General features: G+C 47.8%; 1 protein-coding gene across 1 annotated transcript in view; it reads left to right on the top strand.

Annotated features, from left to right (window-relative positions):
• The window catches only part of LOC136576313 (rac GTPase-activating protein 1-like), a 47,943-nt gene extending 33,666 nt beyond the window's left edge, over window positions 1-14,277 (top strand). Inside the window, exons 10-17 of the mRNA XM_066575506.1 lie at window positions 2,737-2,910; window positions 3,006-3,097; window positions 3,545-3,747; window positions 4,807-4,912; window positions 10,227-10,359; window positions 10,426-10,525; window positions 12,273-12,354; window positions 13,967-14,277. Coding sequence (XP_066431603.1) covers window positions 2,737-2,910; window positions 3,006-3,097; window positions 3,545-3,747; window positions 4,807-4,912; window positions 10,227-10,359; window positions 10,426-10,525; window positions 12,273-12,354; window positions 13,967-14,036 — 960 coding nt within the window. The 3' untranslated portion in view covers window positions 14,037-14,277. The remainder of the gene's footprint in view (window positions 1-2,736; window positions 2,911-3,005; window positions 3,098-3,544; window positions 3,748-4,806; window positions 4,913-10,226; window positions 10,360-10,425; window positions 10,526-12,272; window positions 12,355-13,966) is intronic.
• Window positions 14,278-14,849: the final 572 nt, after the last annotated feature.

Genomic DNA, 14,849 nt, shown 5'->3' with positions numbered 1-14,849 from the left:
CTTTTATGGGGGGGGTCGCTGCCTAGCCATGCCAACCCTCTGCAGTGTGTGCCTGCTTTTCCTGTGGCAGACGCACTTATACATAGACATGAGGGTGGTGTGGCATGAGGGCAGCTGAAGGCTGAGCAGGGACAGTTTGGTGTGCGCTGGGGACACTGGGTCGTGCGGGGGGGGGGGGGGGTTGGGCAGCATGTAACCCAGGAGAAGTGGCAGCGGAGTGTCATGCAGGCAATGATTGTGCTTTGTTGGAGGTAGTGTGGTGCTTAGCTAAGGTGTGCATTGCTAATGAGGGCTTTTCAGAAGTAAAAGTTGTTGGGAGGGGGGGGGGCCCACTCTTGCCGGTATTGTGGCTTAATAGTGGGACCTGTGAACTTGAGATGCAGCCCAACATGTAGCCCCTCGCCTGCCCTATCCGTTTCTGTGTCGTTCCCATCACTTTCTTGAATTGCCCAGATTTTCACACATGAAAACCTTAGCGAGCATCGGCGAAATACAAAAATGCTCAGGTCGCCCATTGACTTCAATGGGGTTCGTTACTCGAAACGAACCCTCGAGCATCGCGATAATTTCGTCCCGAGTAACGAGCACCCGAGCATTTTGGTGCTCGCTCATCTCTACTCATAACTCATGTTTAATGACACTCGGATACAGAACTTTGATGTGAATGGCAACAAACTGTGTTGTTGCACATCCTGAAATATGCTTTTCCCCTCAGAGGTGATCAGTGTGACCCCCTGCCACTGCACATACAAGGAGTCTGTAGTCAGTTTACTGCCATACACCTAGTCATGATTGACTGATGCAATGGCTTCTGTGATACGTCCTGGCGGCCGACCCATCTGTCTGGTAGTCATCGCTCCCTTTTTAACTTCATTCTTAAAATGAAGGGGGTATTGAATGGGGTGTTCTGTTGGAAGAAGAAACCTGGGGTTTCCTGTTCCGGCTGCGGCAGAAGCCATATCTGTAGCGTCCTCATGGAAAAAGAGGCCGTAGACTTTCCTGCAGGTTACAGCGCAAAACACAATCCCCTTGGAGGAGTCGCCCGTACGCTCCACGTAGACGGGTAGGTTCGCCCTCCATCAGATTAAGACGTTACGTTGGCCTGAAAGCTGGAATGCGTCTTCATCACTAAACACTAAAGACTCTGTGAAACCACCGCTTCTCATTACAGTCTGCGGACTCTCGCAGAAAGAACGCAGCCGCGCTTTGTCGGCTGGTTTCGGTGCCGGGAACTATTCTAATCGGTAATGAATCATTTGCACAGAATCTTCCGCTCAGTCGGCGGACAGACGTCCAATTCTCTGCTTACTAATGGTGGATTTCTGAGTACTTTGTGTGGATCTTACACGGGCGCTCCCCTGTTTCCTTGCTTACTGGTAGACAGCCGGATGACTTTTTGCTTACTGACACAGCTGTTTTTCCTTAATCGGATTACCACTTACAAGTTGTGCGCCTGCTGGGGGGATCTTTAGCAAACTTTATTAATGTGCAACATTTTCAAACCTACCGTTAGATCTGAAAATCAAGGACACAAAGCACTCCTCTGTCAGCCATTTCCGGTTACATCCCCCTAGTGACCACTATGGTAGAATAAAACGTTTTGGGCCTCATTTAGCAAAACTGTCTACCAGCAAGATGTCCTTGTTGCCCATAGCAACCAATTTATGTATCGGTGTCCTTAAACGGGAGTTATGGGGGGTTTCATATTAGAAAGGTCATTTGTAGTAATCATGTATATAATCTGCTCGGCCTCTTCTGTTCTAGAACGCGCCGCCTGCATATTTGAGCCAACAGGTTTCCTTTAAAGGCATTTTCCAAGGAATTACTATTGATATATCCTCTGTATAGGTCTCCGTTGGTTGATTGCCTGTGGTCTTCCGCTCAGCTAATCAGACGCCGCTTTTAGTGCCACAATACATAGTAGTTGGAGCATCAGCTTCTGTTCTGACTCCTGTGTAGTGGCCACAGCTTCTAACTGCGGGATCAGCTCTCATCAGTGAGGGCAGCATCTTCAGTTACAAGCGCTGGCCACTACATTGGTTGGGGCATCCACTCCCATTGGGCCTGCTCTGATTGGGCAGGGTCCTGAGGGGTGGACCCCAGCAGATCAATCTGTATGACCGATCCTGCACATGAGTGACCAGTGGTATTTTCCTGGGGAAAAAACCTAGACTCACACAGTATCATGCAGGATATAACTCGGGACCAGTACAGGATAAGTAATGTATGTATACAGTGACTCCACCAGCAGAATAGTGAGTGCAGCTCTGGAGTATAATACAGGATGTAACTCGGGATCAGTACAGGATATGTAATGTCACTGTGTACCTACATTACTTATTCTGTACTGATCCTGAGTTACATCCTGTATTATACTCCAGAGCTGCACTCACTATCTGCTGGTGGAGTCAAATACAGGATGTAACCCGGGATCAGTACAGGATAAGTAATGTATGTACACAGTGACATCCACCAGCAGAATAGTGAGTGCAGCTCTGGAGTATAATACAGGATGTAACTTGGGATCAGTACAGGATAAGTAATGTATGCACACAGTGACTCCACCAGAAGAGGGAGTGTGGCTCTGGAGTACAAATATGGTGTTCATGGTTGATCACACACTTCATTTTGTGGCAAGTGCAGAGCTTATATAATATCTCTCCCCCCCCCCCCCCCCCCCCCTTTTTTTTTTTTTTTTTTTTTTTTTTTTTTTTTGCCATACCGAATTGTCTGCAGGTGATCCGGGCTGAGCAGTGCTCCGTCTGCAGGCATAAGACCCGGTTTGGAAAAATGGCCATGAAGTGCAGAAACTGTCGGATTTTGATACATCCAGAATGTCGTAACTTCTGCTCCAAGTTGTGTCCTTCCACCCCTCTGCCCTGCCAGAGCACAGCGCCAAAAAAAGGACAGGTGACCATCACCAATTCCAGTGGGGTAATCGGGGAAGATGATTCTGAACTCTTAACGTTTTGAGGTCTGTAACCTGTTTGGTGTCATGTTTTCAGGTGCTGCTGTTGGACTTCGCTCCTGCCACGTCTCCCATGGTGCCCAATCTGGTGATTCAGTGTGTAAATGAGATAGAGAAGAAGGGCCTGAGGAGGTATAACCCTCATGCTCTTAAACTTGGGTCTAAAGGGAATGTCCACCTTGGAATTCTATTTTGAGTTAATTGGGATTTGTATACGTTGAGCTCCCCCTAGTGGAGGCTACTGGCAGAAATAAGCTTATTATGTAACCTGAAGTCTGTCAGTGAAGCATTTGCAGCTCTGATCCTCGCAGCGGTTGTGTCTCAGGCTACCTAGAAGCAAGGAGCAGGTTGTATTCTATCCACTCGGCAATCTGGAAAAGCTGTGTAACAACCCACTGGCAGCTATAACAATCATATTGGTTGTCACCCAGGTTTCTCAAAAACATGAACTTTTAACCAGTTAATGGAATAAGATCTAAAATGTGCAGTGTTATCACTAGATGTGATATATGGGGATATGTTGCATGTATTTGATTACTGTAGTGTCCTGTGTAGATGTAATGGACTCCCTTGTCACCAGCGAGGTCTCTATCGCATTTCTGGTTGTGACCGGCAAGTGAAGGAACTGAAACAGAAGCTTCTCAATGGGAAAGTGAAGTCTCATCAGCTGGCAAAAGAAGATATTCACACGGTGTGCGGCGTCTTGAAGGATTTCCTGCGGAACCTGAGCGAGCCTCTCCTCACCTTCGCCCTGCACTCACAGTTCCTGGAAGCTGCTGGTAAGTCCAGAATACGGGGGTCTGTGAGACGGCGGGATGGTAGTGACCAACATTCTCCTCAATAAATATTAAAGATGCTGTACCATGGTTTAAAGTTATCCCCTCTCCCGGGAACTCCGTCTATCTCCAAAACAGGGGTACAGTGCCCCCTTCTGCCTATTTCTCCAGGGGTCTCTTCTACCCCTATAGTGACATCAGAATGAATGCAGCACTGGCTGAACAAGTGGTAGGGAAGCCCTTCATCTCAATGCGGCTGATGGAAATACTTGAGTGCTTGCCGCCCGGGTGTCCTGGCAGCCCCAGTGGAAGTGAATGGAGTGCTTGCACGACCAGCGCTCCGTTAAATATCCTCCTTACAGTGGGGTTACTGCACCCCTTGTAAGGACCCCTGTTCTTGAGATCAGCTGAAGTCTCAGCAGTTAGGCCCTCACGGATCAACTATTAACCCCTTATCTTATGAATGGGGAATAACTTGGTGCAACATTTTTAAGGGCTTGTCCACCTCTTAACTATCAAATGCATGTTAGCAAGATTTGTCATAACCAATTGATCATTGGGATCTGCCACTGAGGAACCCCACCAAACTGTCTGTTGGGGGGTGTGAGGTGGAAGCATACCCATTACAGTAGCCGGAGTTGGTAACCCTGACATTGCTGCCTGATCAATTGGTAAGCAGTGGACAACCAACTGAACAACTAAATAGAATTTTATCTGTAACTAGAACAGCTGACAACCAATATGGCTGCTACTGCAGCTCCCACAGGGGTGGTGGTCCAGCGTTCCCAAACTCCTGAATGAAAGATGCTGAATTAAGCAGTCAAGGCTCAAACGCTTTCGGAAGGGTGTGCGGGAGCTGTAATGGTTGTCGCCCACCTTTCAGACACCTTTTTTTTATCAGACAGAAGGACAGGAATCCGCTCTGGTGGTTTGGGTGGCCATATTGGTTGCTACTCAAGTGTTACACAAAGGGATATAATGAAACTGAAAAATTAGAATTTAACAACTTTACAGAAAAGAATAGGTTTTTTTTTAAATGTATATTTTGTCTTTTGCGTGTAGATATTCTTGATGTATGTGAGAGCAAACGTGAGATCTGTCAGACTGTTCACGCTCTGCCCTCTGCTAATAAAGACACGCTGGCCTTTCTCATCCTGCACCTGTACAGGTAATGCTTCCCATTAATGAGTGTGCCTCAGCATAAGCCATAAATAGTAGCTCAGCAGGGATCAACTGCTCAGGACCTCTGCCGCATCAACTGTCTTCCAATACGTTGACGTTTGACACGAAGCAGACAGTTCTTTTGGGTGGGTTAGAGTGTGTGGGTGGGTTAGTGTGTGTGGGTGGGTTAGTGTGTGTGGGTGGGTTAGTGTGTGGGGGTGGGTTAGAGTGTGTGTGGGGGTGGGTTAGAGTGTGTGTGGGGGTGGGTTAGAGTGTGTGTGGGGGTGGGTTAGAGTGTGTGTGGGGGTGGGTTAGAGTGTGTGTGGGGGTGGGTTAGAGTGTGTGTGGGGGTGGGTTAGAGTGTGTGTGGGGGTGGGTTAGAGTGTGTGTGGGGGTGGGTTAGAGTGTGTGTGGGGGTGGGTTAGAGTGTGTGTGGGGGTGGGTTAGAGTGTGTGTGGGGGTGGGTTAGAGTGTGTGTGGGGGTGGGTTAGAGTGTGTGTGGGGGTGGGTTAGAGTGTGTGTGGGGGTGGGTTAGAGTGTGTGTGGGGGTGGGTTAGAGTGTGTGTGTGGGGGTGGGTTAGAGTGTGTGTGTGGGGGTGGGTTAGAGTGTGTGTGTGGGGGTGGGTTAGAGTGTGTGTGTGGGGGTGGGTTAGAGTGTGTGTGTGGGGGTGGGTTAGAGTGTGTGTGTGGGGGTGGGTTAGAGTGTGTGTGTGGGGGTGGGTTAGAGTGTGTGTGTGGGGGTGGGTTAGAGTGTGTGTGTGGGGGTGGGTTAGAGTGTGTGTGTGGGGGTGGGTTAGAGTGTGTGTGTGGGGGTGGGTTAGAGTGTGTGTGTGGGGGTGGGTTAGAGTGTGTGTGTGGGGGTGGGTTAGAGTGTGTGTGTGGGGGTGGGTTAGAGTGTGTGTGTGGGGGTGGGTTAGAGTGTGTGTGTGGGGGTGGGTTAGAGTGTGTGTGTGGGGGTGGGTTAGAGTGTGTGTGTGGGGGTGGGTTAGAGTGTGTGTGTGGGGGTGGGTTAGAGTGTGTGTGTGGGGGTGGGTTAGAGTGTGTGTGTGGGGGTGGGTTAGAGTGTGTGTGTGGGGGTGGGTTAGAGTGTGTGTGTGGGGGTGGGTTAGAGTGTGTGTGTGGGGGTGGGTTAGAGTGTGTGTGTGGGGGTGGGTTAGAGTGTGTGTGTGGGGGTGGGTTAGAGTGTGTGTGTGGGGGTGGGTTAGAGTGTGTGTGTGGGGGTGGGTTAGAGTGTGTGTGTGGGGTGGGTTAGAGTGTGTGTGTGGGGGTGGGTTAGAGTGTGTGTGTGGGGGTGGGTTAGAGTGTGTGTGTGGGGGTGGGTTAGAGTGTGTGTGTGGGGGTGGGTTAGAGTGTGTGTGTGGGGGTGGGTTAGAGTGTGTGTGTGGGGGTGGGTTAGAGTGTGTGTGTGGGGGTGGGTTAGAGTGTGTGTGTGGGGGTGGGTTAGAGTGTGTGTGTGGGGGTGGGTTAGAGTGTGTGTGTGGGGGTGGGTTAGAGTGTGTGTGTGGGGGTGGGTTAGAGTGTGTGTGTGGGGGTGGGTTAGAGTGTGTGTGTGGGGGTGGGTTAGAGTGTGTGTGTGGGGGTGGGTTAGAGTGTGTGTGTGGGGGTGGGTTAGAGTGTGTGTGTGGGGGTGGGTTAGAGTGTGTGTGTGGGGGTGGGTTAGAGTGTGTGTGTGGGGGTGGGTTAGAGTGTGTGTGTGGGGGTGGGTTAGAGTGTGTGTGTGGGGGTGGGTTAGAGTGTGTGTGGTGGGGGTGGGTTAGAGTGTGTGTGTGGGGGTGGGTTAGAGTGTGTGTGGTGGGGGTGGGTTAGAGTGTGTGTGGTGGGGGTGGGTTAGAGTGTGTGTGGTGGGGGTGGGTTAGAGTGTGTGTGGTGGGGGTGGGTTAGAGTGTGTGTGGTGGGGGTGGGTTAGAGTGTGTGTGGTGGGGGTGGGTTAGAGTGTGTGTGGTGGGGGTGGGTTAGAGTGTGTGTGGTGGGGGTGGGTTAGAGTGTGTGTGTGGGGGGTGGGTTAGAGTGTGTGTGGGGGGGTGGGTTAGAGTGTGTGTGGGGGGGTGGGTTAGAGTGTGTGTGGGGGGGTGGGTTAGAGTGTGTGTGGGGGGGTGGGTTAGAGTGTGTGTGGGGGGGTGGGTTAGAGTGTGTGTGTGGGGGGGTGGGTTAGAGTGTGTGTGTGGGGGGGTGGGTTAGAGTGTGTGTGTGGGGGGGTGGGTTAGAGTGTGTGTGTGGGGGGGTGGGTTAGAGTGTGTGTGTGGGGGGGTGGGTTAGAGTGTGTGTGTGGGGGGGTGGGTTAGAGTGTGTGTGTGGGGGGGTGGGTTAGAGTGTGTGTGGGGGGGGGTGGGTTAGAGTGTGTGTGGGGGGGGGTGGGTTAGACTTTTTTTGTGGGGTTTTCTCTAAATGTATTTAACGTGTAGATCTGGTTTCAAGAACATTCTGACAAGTCATAATGATGCATCCAAATTTTTGATCAGTGGAGGTCAAGGTGCCAGGACCGACTGCCGAAACGAGGGACAAAAGCGCTCAACTAAGCGCCGTGCGGCCTCAAGTTTTTCTGTATCAGAAAAGTGCTCGTAGAAAATCTAAGAGTAGAATATGGAGATGCCCCAGGTTCTTAAGCATCCAATGTTGATACCAATAGATGGAAATCCAATTTACATGGAATTAAAACAGTAAAACTAATGACCCCTTTATACAGGATGATTATCGCTTGGATTCCCACATAAATGCATGCAGAAAACTAAACGGTGCTGTTTACTATGTGCTTCCTCCCCTTGTTATCCAACATCCAAGGATTGAATGATCACTGCCTCCTAAGGACCCAGCCATCCTTACTTCCTCAACCATTCCCTCCCTGTTGGTAAGAATTACCGTATATGCTCGAGTATTAGCCGACCCGAGTATAAGTCGGGTAATTAAACTTTACCATAAAATCCTGGTAAAACGTCTTGACTCGAGTATAAGCCTAGCTATATTTGAGTATATACTAGGTAAAAAAAAAAACCGCAATACTCACGCCTCTGCTGGCGGCTGTGTCCTCGGCGGTGCTGCAAGCTGCTTTAGACTTCTCCCCGCTGTCATCTCCCTGGCTCAGTTTTAGGTTTCCCCTGCCATCAGCGCTGTGATTGGATCGAGCGCTGGCCAATCAAAGCCATTCAGTGATATTCACTGAATGATTGAGCGCCAGCCAATCACAGCCCTTAATTACACAGCGCTGATGGCCGGGGAATTGGAAACCGAGCCATGGAGACGACAGCAGGGAGAAGTCTGAAGCGACTTGTGGCACACCCGGGGACACAGCCGCGAGGAGTATAAACCGAGGGGTACTTTTTCAGCTTTTTTTTTTTTTTTTTTCTTCTTATACTCGAGTATATACGGTAGGTCCAAGATAGCAGATCCCCTTGTTTTCTCTTCTACCTTTCAGAAGATCAAGTTGTCAGTGAGAGCGGATAAGAATTTGTTGGATCCATTACTTTTACCTGAGAGGGATCATGGGAGATTTTACCTATCCAGGCATTTGTTGGGAATCTCGATGTTGTGCTTTTTAGAGAGCTTGGCCATCTGATGTAGAAAGAGTTCATCCATATCTTCTGCTTGTCCAGGCAGGCTATAGTAAATGCCTACAATGGTGTCCTTTCTGTTCTCTCCTTGTATTCTTACCCAAACAGTTTCTACAGAACTACCATGCTCTGAAGCTTGAATCTCTGTGCAGATGAATGCTTTCCTCACATACAATGTAATACCTCCTCCCCTTTTTTTTAGGTCTGTTTCTTATAAATAAGTTGTATCCTTCAAGCCTTGTATTCCAATCATGTGTATCATTCCACCAAGTTTCCCTGATGCCTGTGACCTTATATTTCTCTTCCTGTGTTCGGAGCTCCAGTTCTCCTTGTTTGTTTCCCATGCTCTGTACGTCTTGTGCCGAAACATTTTAGTTTGTGATCGGTGTCTCTTGCTCCTCTACTTGCCTTCTGAATTTTTTGTCTGTGTTCTTTCTACTTGTAATAGCAAGGTTCTCAAATGTATTAATTAGCTGTATATTTTTACCTGGCCTTTCACTTCCCTCCCCATGTTCTATTTGAAAGCTTTCTTGTTTCTCTTAGTCAGGTTATCGCATCCAATCCTGACCTGGAAGTGGAGCATGGGTCATCAGTGGGAAAGAGGGCAGACAACCCCTCTAACAACTGGGATTAAATTATCAAGTGGCAAGATAAAAAGCCAGAACCTTAAAGGGGTTGTCCCGCGGCAGCAAGTGGGTCTATACACTTCTGTATGGCCGTAATAATGCACTTTGTAATGTACATTGTGCATTAATTATGAGCCATACAGAAGTTATAAAAAGTTTTATACTTACCTGCTCCGTTGCTGGCGTCCTCGTTCCCATGGAGCCGACTAATTTTCGCCCTCCGATGGCCAAATTAGCCGCGCTTGCGCAGTCCGGGTCTTCTTCTTTTCTGAATGGGGCTCCGTGTAGCTCCGCCCCGTCACGTGCCGATTCCAGCCAATCAGGAGGCTGGAATCGGCAATGGACCGCACAGAAGCCCTGCGGTCCATGGAGACAGAGGATCCCGGCGGCCATCTTCAGCAGGTGAGTATGAAGACGCCGGACCGCCGGGATTCAGGTAAGCGCTGTGCAGGTTGTTTTTTTAACCCCTGCATCGGGGTTGTCTCGCGCCGAACGGGGGGGGGGGGGGGGTTAAAAAAAAAAAAAAAAAAAACCCGTTTCGGCGCGGGACAACCCCTTTAACAATAATGACCTTGCAGCACTAAATGCCCCAACACCTTTGGTAGCCATCAGCATTTCTCTTTTGACCCATAACTATTTCAGCACCCAGAGCCCCATTATGCAATGTCAAGAGTTTTCAGAAACCAGATGTATACATTTTTTTTTTTTTCTCAAAGTATTAAAAATGGAACCCTCTTGTGAGGCAGGTTCATGTAATGTGTGATTCCCAACACATCCTCCAATACAGCCGCACTCCTACCTAGCGAATGGAGAAGGGAGACTGAGAGCTTCCAGGTAGGAGACACTAACTAGTTAAGACTGGGGGTACTTCTGAGGCATAAGGGTCAGTCATGTTACATTGCAAGTCATGTTGGTGAGGTCGCTCTACTACACACAAAGCCACCATGACACGACCGTCACAAAGAATCTGATGCATATTTGGTTGCAGATCACAAGTGACTCTTCCAGCTTGGAGTTCGGTACGACTGCAGCTCATGTTTGTGATGTCGTCTATATGTTGGGTGTCACAAATCCTAAAGTGCACATGACACTCAACATACAGAGATGTCCCTTAAAGCTTTGGCCAGGATCATGGTTGTCTCTTCCACAGAGTGATGCGGAGTCCGGAATGTAAGATGGATAAGATGAATTTGTCTCGAGTGTTTGGGCCTACAATCGTCGGTCATTCTGTGCCAAACCCCACCGCCCTAGTAATCATGACGGACACCCCCAGACAAGCCAAGGTCGGTGACTGATTCTCCTCCCTACATTGTCCTGATTCCATGGCTTACTTTGAGGTTTGTCATCAGGTGATGTCTCTGCTGCTCTCGGTGCCGTCCAGCTTCTGGAATCGGTTCTTGTCCAACGATCAGGAGAATCAAAACTGTGACTCTGTGAGCACGGGACAAGGTGGGTCTGAGGAGTAAGGGTCAAGGGTTCCCAAAACTTCCTTATGTTTATGAAAAACAATGTACTACCAACTACCCTTCTGTACAGAATTGGGACCAAGGAGAAAATCTGTGGAGTGGGACCTAAACGATTCCCCGGAGTAAAGGGTCTTCAGCCTCTCAGCAGGTTGTCACCACCCTTTTTCTATGTGATGTTATACAGCCCACATGGCTCAGTTTCTCTGTAATTGTCTATCTAGAGCTGCATTCACAATCATGCAGGTTTCAGAGCTGAATTATGTTCGTTCAGTCTCTCCAAGAGCTTGCATTGTAGGAAGTCTTTACACACCATGTCCTGTACTATAGTCTGCTGTAGGAAAATCTTTCTCCCACCCCCATCCTTTATATTTGGCGGCTGACTGCTTCCAGTATCAGCCAGCAGTTGTATAATACAGACTGACTCTGGGTCAGTACAGGATAAGTAATGTATGTACACAGTGACTCCAGTAGCAGAATAGTGAGTGCAGCTCTGGAGTATAATATGGATGTAACTCAGGAGCAGTACAGGATAAGTAATGTATGTACACAGTGACTCCACCAGCAGACTAGTGAGTGCATCTCTGGAGTATAATACGGATGTAACTCAGGAGCAGTACAGGATAAGTAATGTTTGTACACAGTGACTCCACCAGCAGAATAGTGAGTGCAGCTCTGGAGTATAATACAGGATATAACTCAGGATCAGTACAGGATAAGTAATGTATGCACACAGTGACTCCACTAGCAGAATAGTGAGTGCAGCTCTGGAGTATAATGCAGATGTAACTCAGGATCAGTACAGGATAAGTAATGTATGTAGACAGTGGCTCCACCAGCTGAATAGTGAGTGCAGCTCTGGAGTATAATACAGGATGTAACTCGACATCAGTTCAGGATAAGTAATGTATGTATACAGTGACTCCAGCAGCAGAATAGTGAGCGCAGCTCTGGAGTAGGATGTGACTCAGGATTAGTTCCTTTGCACTGTGCTGGTACTAGATGCAGGAGTCCATGGTATTCATGGTATGTGGCTTTCGTCCTCACACAGCCTATAATCTGACATGGCATTCCTGATCCTATTATAGATTGTGCTCAGGTAGGACCCATTAATGAGCTGACCGATTCCCATTAGTATTAATAAGGGTGCATTTGCACAAGCAAGTGCAGTATCAGCCCAAGAAACTGGGGCCAATATCTATTTTTTATTTTTTCCCCACAAATGAAAATTCCATTTTTCAATAGGAAAATGAGTGGGTTTTCTGCAGAAAAGTTGCATGTCCCATCTAGTAGGTCTATTTGCGACTTCTCTTGCGGCAATGCTGTTACAAACAGGTTCTGATTTCATGTGAGTGTTGTACATCTTGCAATGTGCGAAACGTTCACAATAAAATCAGCCATGTAAATGCACCCTAGCACAAACTGCATCTCTTGACCAAAATTGCCGATCAAAAACTGTTTAACGTCTCAAAAGCTTCTACCCCATCGGGTGCAACAAGCGGAGAAGAAAAAACATGTGCTTCTCAAGTTTGGATGGCGATTCCTTGGCAGATTAGATCCAGATCAGTCTGTGGTTTTCTGCGTCTTAGTTTGTTTCAAAAGTTCCACCTAATTAAATACTCTGGAGGTCCCGATGTGGAAATCCTGAACTTCTCCAGGGTCTTTCTATGTCAGTTATGTCTGGTACGGCGCTTAATCAGGATAACCTCTCGATGTGTCCGTTTTCTGTGTAGATCGGCTGTTTGGCCCAGTGACCTCTCCCGAGATCCTCGCCTCACTTGGTGGCTTAGCCCTGCAACGCAAACCGCAGTCTCCGTAAGTATCGCTGATCTCACTATTATCTGGATTGTTTATGGGGCGCAGGAGGAGGCGTGCAGGGTAGTTGTAGTCTGTTACCATAGAGACACACTCGTCTGCAGAGGAGCAGTTCACACAGAACGGTGGATCTTTAGTTAAGCGGACTTACCACGTCGCTTCATTTTTCATTTCAGATGCAGTTTAACGATTTAAACTACATGGGATGTAATGGTCACCCAGCACTGTTAATGTATGCCATGACATAGGTTCGCTAGCAATAGCCATAATGGAATGCAGTATAGACTTACTGCAATGTATTGCCATGACAATCGCCTACAGGGACATTAAAAAAATGTTAGGAAAAAAATTTCGCCCACTTTTTCCCCTTGTGCACCTTTATATTTTTATCACCTCAACCATAACTAGCTGTGCAATAAAATGAACACACTGAAATCCAAAGAGAAAATTCTAGAAAAGATGATAATACAATTAAGACAATACAAATGTGTTTGTTTTTTTTTTTTTGTTTATTTTTTAAAGATCTTTCCACTTTTGCAAAAACACGCATGCAATTGATTCCCTTTAGTTCATAGGGGCTCTTAAGAAGTTAACGTAATGGGCTGAAAGTGCAGGGAAAGTCTGGTTGTATGATCTTTATACTTTCCCCACATTCCCTTGCTGTCCACCCAACGGACCGCTACTTGATCCATTTGAGCGCGAACTCCTTTTCTTCATGTGGGTTTTTATACACCCCTGCATATAATCGCTCCTCCCAACACAGCACCCCCTCTGGGCCTAGAACTTGAGTTTGTTGCATTTACAGTACAAGCCATGTGGAGAGTTTAGAAACCTCCTTCAAATGGTGCAGCGACAAATCTGTGTCTCTTTTCGGAAACAGATTCTGTCTGCACATGGTCTCTTCATGCTGCGGTATTTGGCGCTTGAAATACAAGGGTTGAATTCCTGAGGTCTCCAAAGCGAAAATGTAGCCAAGTCGGCTCCCTTTTAGTTTCCGACTTTCTTAGAATCGCTGCGGGCATTCCACAACAGGATACCTGCAGCCATTTTACATCTTCAACGGACAATCCCCATTTTACCACCGTGTGAGCCGGCTATCGACCCATATGACAGCGATGGTGCATGACTGCGTATCTCCCGTATGCCGTCATGCGCAATGTGACTTGTCTGTTTATTTTACACATAGTATTGTGTTTAGACAGCATTGAATACGCCATCCATTGAGAATAGGGCTGTACATGCGTAACACGCAGTGAAATAGAGCATGCTGCCATCTTTTTCATGCGCATATATACGCTAATCTGAATAGATCAGTGAAAAGCAAGGTATTTTCATTGACGCTATTCATGGCCTGCATAATATGTGGTGAAATCGCCCACGTAGGAATGAGCCCTTACTGTCCCTTTAACAATGGGATGTGATCAGCTTCAGGGCGCCCACCCACTGGCGTTTTTTTTTTTTTCTTGCACCCATGAATGTCAATGTAAATTAACGGAAAATGCCGCGAAAAACGCGCCGGAAACGCTGCGTTTTTCACGCACGAAAATCGCAAACGCCAGTGGGTGGGCGCCCTCAGTCCTGCTTGTCTTCTCATTCAGCTTCTCATTAACAGGATCGAGTCTGCAAACAAGAATGAGTTACAGAAGAAATCCGAAAAGTTTTTCACGTCCCCTAATGCCTGAAGGAGTTAACGCTCCGTCAGCATCGTCACTTCATTCACTGTGGGCTGGCACATGTTATATCCCTGGTGACGGTCATGTGTGTGGTGGATGGCAGCGGATGACACCCCTCTGTTACTGCCCTGGACTGAATGGGATCCACTGAATGATTAAAAAAATACTCAATTCATATTTATAAGATTATAAAGTGTTTTTTGACTTGTGAAATATTCTGTACTTGTAATTCTGTGATTTTTCTCTTTGCAAATGGTCTCTGTTAAAGGTCTCCTCCTTGATGACAAACTTGCTTCATATTAGATTCATTGCAACATAGAAAGAAGGTTGTGAAGGTGAAGCCTTCAGCCCAACCTGATGAAGGAACATCTTGTGCCCTATAGAAACTATTAAGAACATCAGCGTATCAACTTTCTTGCAGAACCCCCTAGTGGGAGTTTTTACAACTGCTGGAACAGAAGTCCCCGCTGGTTCATCTTTAGAGCATCTGCTAGATGTCTTGAAGCAAAGGGGGTCTCTCCTGGAAACAGGGAGCTGGCATGACAGCTGGAGCAGAGTTCTGTAAAAGGCTTGGCTCTGGGCTTTACACCGGTGCCATTGTGAATGTACGGCATGGGTGTAAGGGGGACCTCACAGGACAGACTACATTGTGGAATACACCCTCCTACGGAATAGTCTACGGATTTTGGTGTGGGATTGAAGATGGCAGACTCCTGCAGTTCCGCATCAGAATCCGTAGTTAGTCGTGCGCAATATAAGGATGGCATATTTCAGAATGCCGTTGCAGAATATTCTGACTGGCGTGAAAGGTCCCTGAAGCTT

This window comes from Eleutherodactylus coqui, chromosome 8, assembly GCF_035609145.1.
Source record: "Eleutherodactylus coqui strain aEleCoq1 chromosome 8, aEleCoq1.hap1, whole genome shotgun sequence".
Lineage (NCBI taxonomy): Eukaryota > Metazoa > Chordata > Amphibia > Anura > Eleutherodactylidae > Eleutherodactylus > Eleutherodactylus coqui.
This window is presented reverse-complemented; position numbering and strand designations above follow the sequence as displayed.